Genomic DNA, 16,835 nt, shown 5'->3' on the forward strand with positions numbered 1-16,835 from the left:
AACAAACAAATGTATGAGGTGCGCCATGCGCATTCCACAGACCCCTTCCACGTGTTGCTGTGTTTATACTACATTTTCATCGCTTATTTCTGTTTTTGTGTTTTGTTTTGTTTGACTGACTGGAGTGTTGGCGTGGGTGTGAAATTTGATGGTTCCTTCATTCCTTACATCTACCTCGCGTACTATGGGTTCAACTCACTCACCGTAAGTTTGTGGGTTATACTTTCAGGTCCTCGCAAAGGAGGTGTTTCGCGTAGTGAGGACACGTAGTAGGTGTGCCTACTGTATATGTGTGGGAAGTCAGAGAACAGATGCTGCAACTGACTTATCTAATCCATAAATGTTTTGGAGGAGGAAGGGAGATAATATGTATATTTTAGGAAGGAAACCAGATTCAACTATATACAATATGCAAATGAGAAAAAAAGATGCAAAAGGAAAAAAAATCAAGGGCTACTAAGAATGAGGGCACTGAATAAATGTGAATACTATTATCATACAGAGACATACCAGTCCTCATCGACATACCAGCTCTGTCGACATAAGATAGTGGGCCCGATCTTTCAGCAACCCTCTCCTAGAGAGTAATCTCTTGAGTACATCTCTGCACCCCTTCATGGGCTGTCCCCCAACAAAGGCCCATGGTCTCTCAGTGGAGGGACAAAATCTTTAAACAACATCAATTATATCTATAATTGTCGACTGAAAATCACATCAGAGAAAGAAGTAAAGCAGACATGCAGAATGCTAGTAAATAAATGGCTCACCTGCAAATGTTCGCCTTTTTTCATCTTTAATGTAAGAGAATTTTGCCACAACATCTGAAGGTGCTTGAAGAGGGGCATATGGGTTGCCTGAGTGTACTGCCAGGTGGGCCAGGTACAGGAAGAGAGGCTGTGACTTGTTGTGTTGTCGGATCACATTTACAGCTTCTTCCGTAAATAGATCTGTTGAATATTTCCCTGAAAAAGAAAATACAAAATGTAGTCACACCTTTGTCTATCACAGGAAAATATGACTGGAGAAAATAACAGACCATCTCCTCACATACACACGCACACCTGCACACTAGCATACACACACAGAAATAAAATATCAACAAAAAGTTTTCTATATATTTAAATATTGGGGTACTAATATTTCTATTTCCCTACTTTTAATGACTTCTGGATCTACTTTTTATCATAATCTGGCAAGCCTGGAATGATAGGAGTTAGTCAGTTATTTGTTACACAGAACCCTCTCAAGTTTTGCTCTCACTACTTTCCGAAGGTATAGCACTAAACTTGAGAATCGCGAAACTTGAGGTATTGAAAACGCTGAAAAAACGCTTATCTGTTCCAACCCGTGGAGATTTTTTTTTTTCTTTTTACATGTGGGCAATGGCGTTGGTAGACTATCCATCTGGGCCTGATGGTCGGCCCCGATCCCGTCTTGGCGCAGGTGACTGTTTATGGTGGCGCCATTATAATTGGCTCATGCTGCCCCCCAGAGCTCACTTTTTTTTCCTCCTTTACTCCCTTGTTATCTCAAAATATGTACCTTGGAAAAAGGAAGAAAATAGGAAGAGAGAACAGGTCGTTTTAAAGCCACAGATGAAGCCTTATGATTGGCTGAGCTGTGAAAACACGCTTGTGATTTGCTGGAAGTCCAATGACGTCATCGCCGGCGCTCACCTGGTCAGCAGCCTCACTGCCTTGGGGCAGTGTCACACTGGCCGTTTTCCTCTAACCGTTGTGGCTACTGGCAACGCCCGTGCCCCCATCCGGGAGCGTATTGTCGGTTGTCCGTAACCTGGTGTGTATTACCAAGTTGTAATTTTACAGGCCCTGGGCTTTACGTTCGTGTGGTCCTGTCTCCGTATCTGAATTTATCCAACTTTTCCTTAAAGCTTTGCACACTCCTTGCTGATACTACATCCTCACTTAGTCTGTTCCAAACCTCTATATTTCTTTGCAGGAAGCTATATTTCTTTATGTCTCAAGCATCTTCCCTTCCTCAATTTTTTACTCTGTCCTCTTGTGTTCCTGGTGGTAATTCCTTCTTTTAGTAGTAACTCCTCGTTATCTACTTCTTCCATTTTGCTCAATAATTTATAGATTTGTATTAGGTCTCTCCTTTCTCTTCTTTGTTCTAGCGTTGGTAAGTCCATTTCCTTTAGTCATTCCTCATATGTCAATCCCTCCGGCTCTGGAACCATTTTTGTTGCCATCCTTTGTATTCTTTCTAGTTTCTTTATGCGTTTCTTCTTGTGGGGAGATGACACCGCCTCTGCATATTCCAGTTTTGGTCTGATCATAGTGGTAATTAATTTTTTCATCATATCCTTATCCATGTAGTGGAATGCTATTCCTATATTTCTCACCATACTAGACGTATCACCGAATATCCGATTAACATGACTCTTTGGCTGTTTGTTATCTTGCATTAATACTCCCAGATCTCTCTCTTCGTGTACTCTCTTTAATATGTCACCATCTCCCATTTTATATGTCCATTTTGGTCTTCCTTCACTTCTTCCCATTTCCATAACATGACATTTCTTCACATTGAATTTCATCTCCCATTCCATACTCCATTTCCAAATCTTGTTTAGGTCTTCTTGCAGAATTTTGCAGTCTTTACTGTTTCTTATATGTCTTAGCAGTTTTGCATCGTTTGCAAACAGGCTCATATAACTACTCCCTCTGGCATGTCATTAATATATACAGTCATCCCCCGCCGTTCGCGGGTATTTCGTTCCCGGACTTCGGCGCGATGCGCGAAACCGCGAACGGCGGGACTATAACCCTATGGGAAAATATGCATTTGGGGAAGTCACCTCTGACACGTCATATAAAACATGTTTTTTTCGTTCTTTTTAATGACTGAAATGAGACAAGACCTTGTTAGACAACAATATGTAATCAACACTCACCCTGGGGTCAAAATTTAGTAGCACAGAAGACCCAAAAGTAGCCCAATTTGCGATAAGTAGCCCAATCTGGCAACACTGCAGTGTGGCGGCGCGTGAATTTTTTTTTTTTTTTAGGATAATGTTGCTATGAGAAAATCTCGACCAATAGCAGTCGTCCCTGAGTGAGCTGCTGGCCAATAGGAAAGCATGACGTCACAGTCTAACCGTGACGTCACTCAGGAGCAACCTAACGTCCATTGCCCCGCCTCCCTCCTCTCTCCCTTCCCCCTCCTCTCTGCCTCCCTCCCTCCTCTCTGCCTTCCTCCCTCCTCTCTCCCTTCCCCCCTCCTCTCTGCCTCCCTCCCTCCCTCCTCTCTGCCTCCCTCCCTCCCTCCTCTCTGCCTCCCTCCCTCCCTCCTCTCTGCCTTCCTCCCTCCTCTCTCACTTCCCCCCTCCTCTCTGCCTCCCTCCCTCCCTCCTCTCTGCCTCCCTCCCTCCCTCCTCTCTGCCTTCCTCCCTCCTCTCTGCCTCCCTCCCTCCCTCCTCTCTGCCTTCCTCCCTCCTCTCTCCCTTCCCCCCTCCTCTCTGCCTCCCTCCCTCCCTCCTCTCTGCCTTCCTCCCTCCTCTCTCCCTTCCCCCTCCTCTGCCTCCTCCCTCCTCCCTCTCTGCCTCCTCCTCCCTCCCTCCCTCCTCTCTGCCTCCTCCTCCCTCCTCTCTGCCTTCCTCCCTCATCTCTCCCTTCCCCCTCCTCTCTGCCTCCCTCCCTCTCTGCCTCCCTCCCTCCCGCCTCTCTGCCTCCCTCCTCCCTCCCTCTGAGTCCTCTGCCTCCCTCCCTCCCTCCTCTCTGCCTTCCTCCCTCCACTCTCCCTTCACCACTCCTCTCTGCCTTCCTCCCTCCCTCTCTCTCCTTTCCCCCTCCTCTGCCTCCCTCCCTCCCTCCTCTGCCTTCCTCTCTCCCTTCCCCACTCCTCTCTGCCTCCCTCCCTCCATCCTCTCTGCCTCCCTCCCTCCTCTCTGCCTTCCTCCCTCCTCACTCCCTTCCCCCCGCCTCTCTGCCTCCCTCCCTCCCTCCTCTCTGCCTTCCTCCCTCCTCTCTCCCTTCCCCCCTCCTCTCTGCCTCCCTCCCTCCTCTCTGCCTTCCTATTTAGCGTCAATGCATCCGCGTATACGCGAAACTGGGGCCGCGTATAAGCGGGGGGGGGTCACAATTAGTTGACCGCGAATACGCGAAACCGCGATGGGTGAGACCGCGAACGGCGGGGGGTGACTGTACTAGGAAAAGTATTGGTGCCAACACCGATCCCTGAGGCACTCCACTCTCTACAGTTCTCCATTCCGATTTTATGTCCGTAACCACTGTTTTCATCTCTCTTCCCCTTAGGTAGCTTTTCATCCAGTCCTTCATTTTCCCTTTTAATCCTCCTTTATTTTTTAGTTTCCATAGCAGTCTTGTATGTGGAACTTTGTTGAACGCCTTCTTCAGGTCCAGGTAGATGCAATCAACGCATCTGTCCCTTTCCTGTATTTTATCTGTCACTCTTGAGTAAAAGCTCAGTAAGTTTGTCACACATGAGCGCCTTTTTCTGAATCCATACTGTTTACTTGTGATTAAATTATGCTCTTCTAGAAATCTCGTCCATTGTTTCTTTATCACTTTCTCACATATTTTACATACTACACTGGTCAATGATACAGGTCTGTGGTTCAGGGGTTCTTCCTTCCTTCCACTTTTGTATGTGGGGACCACTTCGGCCCTCTGCCACTCCTTAGGCACTGCACCAGTTATTGAGCATTTAATGATGTCATATACTGGTCCAACCAACTTATTTCTGCATTCATTCAATATATACCCTGATGTTATAGTAGTTGTAGTTATATCAGTGTATTATTATTATTAAATGTCACCACGAATTAGGAATGCAGGTATCAATGGAAAAAACCCACGGCAGATAGATCACGCCACTGTTTGTAGGAATGTCATTTGTCAGTGTTGATCGTACGATCATCTCGGTATGTGTAACAAGCATTTCGTCAACTTAGAGGTGACCTTGATGTACGTGACCGGTCGTCACTTCATTATTTTCCAAGCCTCTCATCTTCACTCCTTCCTGAGAGCCCGACTCGTTCAGACCTAACAGTCTCGGCTCTCTCCAACGCCCCTGTACTTAGGTTAAGAATATATTCACCTAAAAAGCAGCGGAGTGTTTTCCTTCACGCCTGTTCATCCCCTCAAGACCCATCTGAGCTACACGCAACCAGACCGGCAGCCGTTAGACTGAGACTCCATCCGGTTCTACAGCTTTCCTCTCTTCCAGCTCCCCCAAGAATTTATATATATCCTCTTCAATTACTGTAACTTCTTCCATATGAACATTTATCTTGTTTTCTTGTGGCTCATTAAATATTGATTCAATAGTAAAACTTTGCTGGAACTTTTTGTTTAGTAACTCCGCCATGCCTTCAGGATCATCGATTATCACATTCCCGTCGCTCAGTCTTTCAATTGTTTCTCTTGGTTTAATCTTTCCATTTATGAATCAATAAAATAGTTTAGGTTGTTCCTTGCACTTTTCCACAATATCCTTTTCATATCCCTTTTCTTCTTCCTTCCTTATTTTCACGTTTTCATTTCTCGCTACCTTAAAATCTTCTTTATTCCTTTGGTTTTTATTTCTTTTTAATCTTTTCCATGCTTTATCTCTTTTCTTTTGCCTTAACACACCTTGCATTAAACCAGTCCTTTTTTCACTTTTCTTTAGGTCTGTATTCTGGTACAAACTTCGTAACACCTGTTTTATACGCTTCCATGAAAATATCATACTTTTCTTGCACTTCACTTGTTCTCATTAGCTTATCCCAGTCCAGCTCTCCATAATATTTCCCAAGATTTTCCACATCTGCCTTCTTATAGTTTAACCTGTTTCTTTTATATGATTCATCCTCTTCACTTCCTCCCTCTTCCGTTTCTATCTCTATGATCATGTGGTCACTCTTTCCCAGAGGGCATCCATACCTTAATTCATCCTTCAAGTGTATTCCTTTTGTTAACACCAGGTCCAGTCTCGCCAGTTCGTCATCACTTCTATATCTTGTGTTTTCCTTCACCTTTTGCATCATCAAGTTTTCCATCATCAATCTTAAAAATCCTTCCCCCCATGCCATATCACCTCCACTGCTTTCAAACATCTCCCAATCTACCTCTTTACAATTGAAATCACCAACTAATAGTACTTTTTTATTTGCCCTGAGTATTCTACTCTGAATGGTCTTCAATCATGATTTCATATTCCTCTTTACTCCATATTTTGTTCTAGGTGGTACATACGTTGTTGTAATCGTCATCCTTTCTCTGTTTTTGTTCTCCAGATTTACACTCACTATTTCTGCTTTTCCTTCTCCATATACAGTCGTCCCTCAAATAGTACGGTTTCCAATAGTATGGTTTCGGTTTTATATGGATTGTCATGTAAGAATTTTTTTAGGATTTTTAAATTTCCCGCTCGTGAGTGGCAACACTGTTCTACTAAAACACCTGCTGAAAGCACCCCAAAGCGTTCGAGAAAGGTGTTCACCTTGCAGAAGAATTCAGATTTAGGAGAAGTTACGTTTTGGGATGAGTTACGTTGCGGTAGGGAGAGCCTACCACGTGAATGAGAGCAGTGTTCACTGTATCTATCATACTGTCAAAGAAATTCTTGCCGCAGTAACTGCCAGTGCTCCAAGAGTGCTGCAAGAGTAAAGATAAAGGCCATCCTTTTACTAAGCCTCGTCACTGCTATGGTAATGGCATCTCACTCGCAGCAAAATGGGGTGCGTTGATCTTCCTGATGCAATGGAAGCACTTATGTGTTTGTTTGGGCTGCCATATTTGCTGATGATGTCATCACAGCACAGAGGCGTTCCACCTCTCAAAGCCGGGAGTGGAGCAGACGTGCCGAGTTGGCAACTCGTGCTGCCGCGTCACGCGTTTGAGAACACTCGGGACGTACCGAGAGTCCCAATTCCCTCTCTCAAAAGCAGTCCAGGAGTGTTTCTAGGGGGGGGGGGCACTAATTTTATACGGATTTTCGAATAGTACGGGGGTCCTGGGTCCCTAACCCCAGTACGCCTGAGGAGGCGGTGGTTGAACAGATAGTGAGACGGCCCTGCGTTCAGGAAGACGTGAGTTCAATCCCCGACCGGTGCCACCAAGCTGGGATTTTTCAGCCGCCGCCGAGTGGCTTAAAACTACCCACATGCTGTCCAGAAGACCACCTATCAACCCAGACTCTAGATTCTAGGATTAAAGATGAGCTCCGGGAGGGCAGCATGAGCCAATGCAAGATGGCGCCACTATAAACACTCGCCTGCGCCAGAACGGGCTGGGGCGACCATCAGGCCCCACCGGGAAGAAGCCTCGGACCAACCATCAGGAACTCAGGACCCACCGGGAAGAAGCCTACCGGCGCAATAGGCCAAGACGTAAAAAAAAACTATTTGCGGGACAACTGTACTATTGATTTTACTAATAACTCTTTCTTTGTCATTATCATCACTCCTCCACCACCTTTGCCCATTCTAACTTTCCTCCATACATTGTATTTTTTATCAAACACTATTTGGATGACTTCATTTAGTTTAGTTTCTGTTAGGCATACAATCATGGGCTCCTTCTCTTGTAGATAGTCTTGTATTTCCAGCTTACTAGATATTATTCCGTCTACATTTGTATACATCACTTAATCCCTTAATTGCATCGATCTTGTCTAACTTTAGCTCTCCTTCATTTTCTCACTTTATGACATGATCTCCCAGAACTCTACCCAAAAATACCTCTTTTTCCTCTTCCGATCTTACATTATTCCTTTCTTTTGCCTCTGCTAGAAGTTCATTCCATTTTTTCCTTTTTCTTAATTTTTATTTTTATTTATGTATATTTCCTAACATCCTTCTGTTTCCCTTAACTTAGTTGTTCTATACAATATTTCCTCTGTTGCCTTCTGTGATTTTAATCTCAATTTAACTGGTCTAATTTTTCCTTCCACGTAGGGACCCGGCCCATCCTATAAATTTCCTCCACCTCCTACTCAAAGTTTTTCACTTCATTATCATTTAAGTTCTTAAGTAAGTCTTTACCGATTTCAGTTCTTCCTTTTCCCTTTTTGGTTTATATGTTATATTCTTTTCCTTCATACCAAATATTGCAACACTTTTCTTTTTATCTGCCACATCTCTAACTAATTCTTCATTTTTCTTCAAAGCCTTAACCACTTCTTTCTCTACGTTTTCCTGGTCTTCTTTCAGCTGCTGTTCAATTACTTCTCTGACGTTTACATTAGCTTTTTCACTTTCCACTTTCCAAGTCTTCATTTCGCCCATCACTTCCTCTCTAACCCTCTGTTCTTCTTTGCTTACCATTTGTTTCAAATTTTAATTTTCCTTAATTGTCACTCCCAGTCCTTCCCTCATCGATTTCTCATATTTTGCCAATTTTTCCTTCAGCTCCTCATTCTCCTCAATCATCTGTTTTTCCCTGTCCTCCAATTTGTGTACCCTTGCTTTAAGTTCTCTCTGGAATTCTCTGTTCTGTAAATCCTCCTCGTCTCTGCTCTTAACTACTTCGATCCACTTATCCAGTGTGTGTGTGTGTTTGTGTAATTCACCTCTTGGTCTGCTGCGGGTCTCTCTCGAGACTCCCAGCCATTCCCCTACGGAAGAGCACAGAGCTCACAGTACCGATCTTTGGGTAGGACTGAGACCACTCACACACAACACACCGCGACAACAAGGTCACAACTCCTTGCCTTACGTCGCGTACCTACTCACTGCTAGGTAAACAGGGGCTACACGTGAAAGAAGATAAACCCAACTTATCTTCACCTGGCTGGGGAATCAAACCCCGGTCCTTCTGGTTGTGAGGCAGATGCTCTATCTATGTGTGTGTGTGTGTGTGTGTGTGTGTGCACGCTCATGTGTGAGTGTGTAACAGAACTGCAAACATACTCACCATAAGCATCATGAGCAACATTCATGTTTCTTCTCATATCATAACCCCAGTAACCAGGCTGAAAATAAGAATTTTACAAATTACCATCACATTTTATATGCAAGAAAGTGATGTGTGTTCAATAAATATTTCAAGATTGGAAATATGTATTTGTAACAAAAGTGAAGCAACAAATCATTTTCCAGCACTCTTTTACTAATCAAAAGATCATTCATCTAAATATTGATGTAAGAGTATATGAATCATGCAAGAAGATTGATAAAGTTGGTGTTTGTTATGTATGGTTAACAAGAGTAGCATCATATCATTAACAGTAGTATACTGTACATCGAGCAGACAGAATACATCATGCACAAAAAAGGAAGCTTCCATTATAGAAAAGAAACCAATGTACACAGTGCAAAAGGATTTTTCTAATTATCACCAAAAAATACTTAGTTTTTTCTATCTACTATCAACCCACGACAAAAAAATCTACATCTACCACGCAAAACAACAGGCTTCACTATTGGACAGAGCCAAAAAACCCATCAAATTCTGCACATTGGACCAAGTTCTTGTTTTACTAACTGCTTAACCAACAGATTACCATGGCATGGCTGCTTCCTAAACCTTAGTCATCCAATCAATTTTGAGGGAGGGATGTTAATGCTGCTCAGTAATGCACACTTTGAACTTTTACTCCTTATGCATGTACTGGTGCTGTTATTCCTATTGGCATATAACTTGAGCTCCTTGTTGTTAAATAATTGAGTGGACAGGTTGGAAAGCATGATGGACCATAGATGTAAATTCAAAATTACTCAAATATTAGGTTGAAAAAATGCAGACATTTTATTATTTTTGACAGTTAAGGACCTTGTACAGCCATAGGTAGGTAAAGTCGAGGGCTTACGCTATAGTTGTGCGTGGCCTCATTACTGATCCTCGTCCATTGGCCCTTGAGCCTGTGGTGAGTGAGAACCCATTACCCAGGGACACAGGGCAAGTGCAACATCCGGGTTACCACAGTTTACCTTCCCCAGGTTTCCCCAGGTACCCACTTATCGACCAGCCTCAGAGGGAGGATGAGTGGGTTGAATGCCGACTTCCCAATCCATGGGGTGCCCTTAAATATGAAAGTTTTAGTTACCACAAACATAATCATCAGTAGCACCATCTTCAGGCATTACTAGTCCACTGCAGGACAAAGGCATTTCCCAACTTTCTCCACCTCTCACTGTCTGATGTTGGTGTGCTCCATCCTGCTCTAATTTCATCTCTCCACCTGATCCTGTGTCTCACCTGACTTCTACAATTTCTGAGTTACCACTGTGTAACTTGAGTTGTCTATCTGTTATCATCTATCCTATCCATCCATCTATCACCTCTGTTATCAATGCATGATATAACCTACCCAACTCTATTTCCTATTCTTAAGTCATTGAAATATCTTCAACCTTTGTCTGATGCTCACTTCTTGTCCCTTCATCTTATACCAAGCCTTTTTTGGTGATGCAGCAATGATGAATGCATTCCATAAAATCAAAAATGTTTTAAAGCAATGTTGCAACATTGCTCTTACCTAAAAAAGGATGCAGTCACCTTTGTCTGGAAGGTTAATAGGATACAGCATGCTGCTATATTACTATTATATTCCTACCCCAAGTCGATGTGGCAGGGAAGATGTTTTCTAATGCCAGCTAATTCAAATTTGTCACCTAGCGAAGTTTAAAATGCCTGTAAATTATGCCCAAGAGTTAGCATATGACCATATCCTTGCACAATATTTATGTAGATGCTGTTAATATTTTATTGGGAGGCTGTCATTTATTGATACTTATAGTAGGCAGGGTTGGAAAAAATCATGAATTTAAAAAAAATGATTTATTTGATTTAAATCATTTTTTATTTAAATTGATTTTTTTGGTTTAAATGATTATTTGGCTTTAATCATTTTTTGGTTTATGCTGGTTATATGTTTGACTTTTATGAGGACATTTTCTTGTATGTAACTTTGGCAATGTCGAATGAAACCAAAGTTCATTGTCACATTACCCAAATTGAGTTTTCACTTGAATATCACAAGAAAACACTGATAGTTCAATCAGATCTGACAAGTTAAAATAACCAGCATATAAATACAGAGAAACAGAAGAGGGACTTCAATCAAAATGTAGTCAAACTTGCATCATATTAATAAGAAATTAGACTCAATCATGTTCCTGGGCATTCAAAAAAGAATTATGCTTACTAAACTTCATAATTACATTTATTGTTGCTATCAACAAAAATACATTACTTTCCTTCTTTCTATTTGTCTTTTAAGAGAAGGCAACTATTCACTGGTGCCTGACTTGCTACAGGACCAGTACAGGAGCAGTAGGGGAGTCTGTGGCTAGCTGCATGCGGGGTAAGTTGGTACACTCTAATTATTTTCACTATGTAACAACAGATGGCCCAGAGCTTCTTGGTATGCGCTTGCATCACCATCAGACATATTATGCATAAGTTGCTGGCCATCTCAGACAAGCCTCTGCAAACTTGGGCAAGAAAACCAATTTTGGACCCCTTTAGTAATTATTCTCACCTTTACAAAGATCTTCATACGCCTTGCAGAAAGCATAACACAAAGCTTGCTTGATTATTTGAAATGGCTGTCTTCATGCTTGATTTACGTCATGATTGCATGACCTAAATTGTGTTGGAAAGTACAAAGGTAAGGTCAGGGTTAGTCGTTACATGGTGTAACAACAAGGCAAAGAATGGTCTCATGAGGAAACCACAAATGGGAATGATTCTTATGTATGCCACCTTTGTGATTCTAATGTTGAATAAGAAAGGGAGTAATAATGCCTGGCCCACCTTGAAGGAGGAAGGATCAGCACCTGTCATAGATCATTATTAATCTTGAGCAATTTTGGGGGAGTTCATACATAAGGTTTTCTGTTATCACTTGATTGGTAATTATGTTTCTTTACTTCATGATTTACTGTATTACCTAAATTGAATTGCTGACCTGTGTTTCAATGCTTTTTCCATTTTATATTTGTAAAAATTTACCCCATGGTCTGTAACAACATGCACCACATATGGGGCAAGTTGCGTACAAAGTTAATACTACAGATTTTGCTATTTCTCTAGAATGATTTTTTTTTTCTGTTTAATGTTTACAATAATAGGCATTATAAACTTGCAACAAAATGATTTTTTTTAAAATTATCATGCATAGTTTTTGATGAACCAACAAAAATGCTGAAATTGTAACAACTATATATATATATATATATATATATATATATATATATATATATATATATATAGATATAGATATATATATATATATATATATATATATATATATATTAACTACCCTACTACAGATTCTATCCCTCTCTCTGTAACTTCATCTCCAGTTTCCTTTCCAGCCGTTCTGTCTCTGCTGTGGTACACGGTCACTGAACCTATCAACAGTGGTGTCCTGCAGGGGTCTGTCCTATCTCCCACTCTTTCTATGATTCATCAATGATCTTTCGAAGCAAGCTGTCCTATCCACTTACGCAGATGACTCTACACTGCATTATTCAATTTCTTTCAAGAGAAGACCCTCCCAACAGGAATTATAGGACTCCAGACTGGAGGCTGCAGAATGCTTAACCACAGACCTTGCTATAATTCCTGACTAAGGTAGGAAAAACCATTTTCATCACCACTATTGCTATCATCACCACCACTTCTTTCATCACCACAACTTTCATCATTACCCCACATTCATCACCACTTCTTCCATCACCACCACAACTTTCATCACTACCCCACATTCATCACCACCACAACTTTCATCACTACCCCACATTCATCACCACCACAACTTTCATCACTACCCCACATTCATCACCACCACAACTTTCATCACCAACACTTCTTTCATCACCACCACAACATTCATCACTACCCCACATTCATCACCACCATTTCCTTCATCATCACCACCATTTCTTTCACCACTACCACAACTTTCATCACTACTCCACATTCATCATCACCACAACTTTCATCACTACCCCACATTCATCACCACCACAACTTTCATCACTACCCCACATTCATCACCACCACAACTTTCATCACTACCCCACATTCATCATCACCACAACTTTCATCACTACCCCACATTCATCATCACCACAACTTTCATCACTACCCCACATTCATCACCACCACAACTTTCATCACTACCCCACATTCATCACCACCACAACTTTCATCACTACCCCACATTCATCATCACCACAACTTTCATCACTACCCCACATTCATCATCACCACAACTTTCATCACTACCCCACATTCATCACCACCACAACTTTCATCACTACCCCACATTCATCACCACCACAACTTTCATCACTACCCCACATTCATCACCACCACAACTTTCATCACTACCCCACATTCATCACCACTTCTTCCATCATCACCACAACTTTCATCACTACCCCACATTCATCACCACCACAACTTTCATCACTACCCCACATTCATCACCACCACAACTTTCATCACTACCCCACATTCATCATAACCACAACTTTCATCACTACCCCACATTCATCATAACCACAACTTTCATCACTACCCCACATTCATCACCACCACAACTTTCATCACTACCCCACATTCATCATAACCACAACTTTCATCACTACCCCACATTCATCATCTCAACACCTTTCATCACTACCCCACATTCATCACCACCACAACTTTCATCACTACCCCACATTCATCACCACCACAACTTTCATCACTACCCCACATTCATCATAACCACAACTTTCATCACTACCCCACATTCATCACCACCACAACTTTCATCACTACCCTACATTCATCACCACTTCGATCTTCCATCACCACCTCACCTTCATCATCATCATCAACAATGATCGTGTAAACCGTAGAGGGGGTGGTGTCGCCCTTTTTGTCAAAAGCTACTTGCAACCTACTGACAAAACACCAAGAAACAGTAACGTTGAACATTTGTGCATGTGAGTAAACATTGCAAAAGTCAATTTAAATATATCTGTCACTTACAGGCCTCCGGGGCAATCACTTGATGGCCATCTTGAAATGTACAGCGTCTTAAGGCAGTCACTTAATAACAGCGACTCACTGATACTAGGAGACTTTAACCTCCCCCATATCGACTGGGCGACACTGTCGGGTACAGAAGGTGAGTCCCATAGAATGATCGAATTTCTAGAGGAAAATTATCTAAGCCAAATGGTTTCTGAACCAACTCGACAAAATAACATACTTGACCTTGTTATAGCGACCCAAGATAACCTAGTCAGTAATGTCATGGTAGGAGAACACCTCGGTTCCTGCGATCATAAACTAGTGCGCGTTGACATGAGAGCTCAAACATCGGTGACTGAAAATAAAGTTAAGGTGCCCAATTTCAAAAGAGCCAACTTCGTAGAAATCTGACGAAAACTAATAGATATGCAACTATCAGATGACGGCAATGCAGAGGACGCCTGGCTAAACTTTAAAAATCACTTACTCACTCAGCAGGACACATTTGTCCCCTTGTGCGAGAAGCGAATAAACACTAATAAAAGTCCACCTTGGTTTAATAGCGAAATTAAACACTCAGTCAAGGAGAGAAAATTGTCTTACAGGTTAAAGAAAGACCAAAGCACACCCGAAAACATTAGACTTTACAATGATGCAAGGCGGAGAGTAAAAAGATTAGTGCATCAGGCAAAGCGTAGATATGAAGAAAATATTGCAGCCAACTGTAAAAATAATCCGAAATCCTTCTTCAGTTACATAAACAACAGAAAGGCGATCAGAAGTGGAATTGGACCTTTAACAAACAGCGACGGTGCACTAGTGACTGACAGCCAACACGTTGCAAACCTATTAAATAATTACTTTTCCTCGGTGTTTAATAATAACAGTCCTCCCACCACCACCACCAACACCAGTACTAATGTAAATCCCGAGCATGCATTGTCTAACTTTGAAATAAAACCCGATGAAGTCCTTAAAGCCCTCAAATCACTTAAAACAAATAAAAGTCCTGGACCTGATAAAGTATATCCAACTCTGCTGAAAGAAACAAAGTACGAAATACTCTCCTCCCTCACAACCGTATTCAATAAGTCCTTGCGACAAGGCATTGTCCCTTCAGATTGGAAAAAGGCTAACGTGACACCGATTTTTAAGAAAGGAGACAAAAAAGTACCAGGTAATTACAGGCCCATTAGTCTAACTTCGGTTGTAGGTAAGCTACTTGAGGGCATAATTAGAGACAAAATTGTGAGTTACCTTGAAAGTCACTCATTAATTGGGGACTCACAACATGGCTTCCGAAACAAAAGATCCTGCCTATCAAATCTATTAACCTTTTATAACGACCTCTTCACTGTTTATGACGTAACCAAATCACTGGACGTAGTCTATCTTGATTTCCAGAAAGTGTTTGATAAAGTCCCGCATCATAAATTACTTTACAAATTAAAGCTAATAGGTATTGACGGTCAGGTAAACCAATGGATCGCGAATTGGTTGAGCAACAGACAACAAAGAGTAGTGATTGACGGATTTAACTCAGAGTGGGCACCGGTCACTAGTGGCGTCCCTCAGGGCTCGGTTCTTGGCCCAGTGCTCTTCATTATTTACATCAACGACGTGGATGTTGGACTCAATAACCGCATTAGTAAATTTGCAGACGACACAAAGATTGGTAACTCGGTTCTCACTGATTTAAGACTGGCAAAGCCTCCAAGAGGTTTTGCACAAAATTTCAGCTTGGTCGGATAGATGGGAGATGCCCTTTAACGTAGACAAGTGCCAGGTCCTTCAAGTTGGAACGAGGAATAAGAAGTTTGATTACGAAATGCGCGGCGTTAAACTCAAAAGCGTTCAATGCGTCAAGGACTTGGGGGTCAAAATAGCGTCAAACCTCAAATTCTCGCAGCAATGCATCGATGCAGCAAATAAAGCGAACAGAATGTTGGACTTCATTAAAAGAAACTTTTTATTTAAGAATAAAGATGTAATACTCCCGCTCTACAACAGTTTAGTCAGACCCCACTTGGAATATGCGGTACAGTTTTGGTCTCCCCACCATGCAAAGGATATTGCTAAATTAGAAGGTGTTCAGCGTCGGGCAACGAAAATGATCCCTTCCTTGCGCAACAAATCCTACGAAGAAAGGCTTTCTACCCTTAACATGTTCTCTCTTGAGAAACGTCGCCTCCGAGGAAAACTGATCGAATGTTTTAAAATACTTAATGGTTTCACGAATGTAGACAGATCAACATTGTTTATGATCGATGACACTTTGCGCACGAGGAACAATGGCGTAAAACTCAGATGTAGACAAGTAAATTCAGACTGCACCAAATTTTTCTTCACCAACGTTGTAGTGCGAGAATGGAATAAGCTCCCACCATCAGTGGTCCAGTGTAACACGATTGACTCCTTCAAAAATAAGCTCGACCGTCACTTCCTTCAACTTAATATCAACTAGAGTAGAAGTGCAACGTTTTGGAGTCTTCTGATTAACGTAAAATCACTTAGGTTTAAGGACAGACCACCAAGTCTGGACCATGGGGTCTGTGTGGTCTGATTTTCTATGTAAAAAAAAAACCACCACCACCTCTTTCCTCACCACCACCATCACCATCACCTTCAACACCACCTTCATCACCACAACTGACCTTGAAACCAGCTGGCGAGCTACAGCTGTCTACCACCCACGCGCCCTCTGCCGCCAATGAAGAACACTACCAACGTACACAACATGTCGTTTCCCGCCATTAACCGATCACCTCTCCTGGTCTCGTGGTGACTTCGATTATTCAATGTTTTCTGCCTCACCTTTGCATCACCATCATGCCAGCTTTTTTTTTTGCTGGTAGGGGGGTTTTGGGCTGTGATCGCCCATATGTATTTTAC

General features: G+C 42.2%; 1 protein-coding gene across 31 annotated transcripts in view; it reads right to left on the reverse strand.

Moving 5' to 3' along the window:
• Window positions 1–16,835, reverse strand: part of LOC127009387 (arylsulfatase B-like) — a 139,383-nt gene that overhangs the window by 16,960 nt on the left and 105,588 nt on the right. For 17 of the 31 annotated variants that reach the window (XM_050882443.1, XM_050882426.1, XM_050882431.1 and 14 more), the window contains 2 exons: window positions 8,883–8,940; window positions 768–962 (listed from right to left, as the gene is read on the reverse strand). The exons of 10 other annotated variants lie outside the window; for them this stretch is intronic. In XM_050882443.1, the coding sequence (XP_050738400.1) occupies window positions 768–962; window positions 8,883–8,940 (253 nt within the window). Of the gene's footprint in view, window positions 1–767; window positions 963–8,882; window positions 8,941–9,777; window positions 9,960–16,835 lie in introns of those variants that run through there. 4 more of the 31 variants (XM_050882433.1, XM_050882449.1, XM_050882454.1 and 1 more) reach the window with 2 other exon arrangements.

This window comes from Eriocheir sinensis, chromosome 40 (assembly GCF_024679095.1).
Source record: "Eriocheir sinensis breed Jianghai 21 chromosome 40, ASM2467909v1, whole genome shotgun sequence".
Lineage (NCBI taxonomy): Eukaryota > Metazoa > Arthropoda > Malacostraca > Decapoda > Varunidae > Eriocheir > Eriocheir sinensis.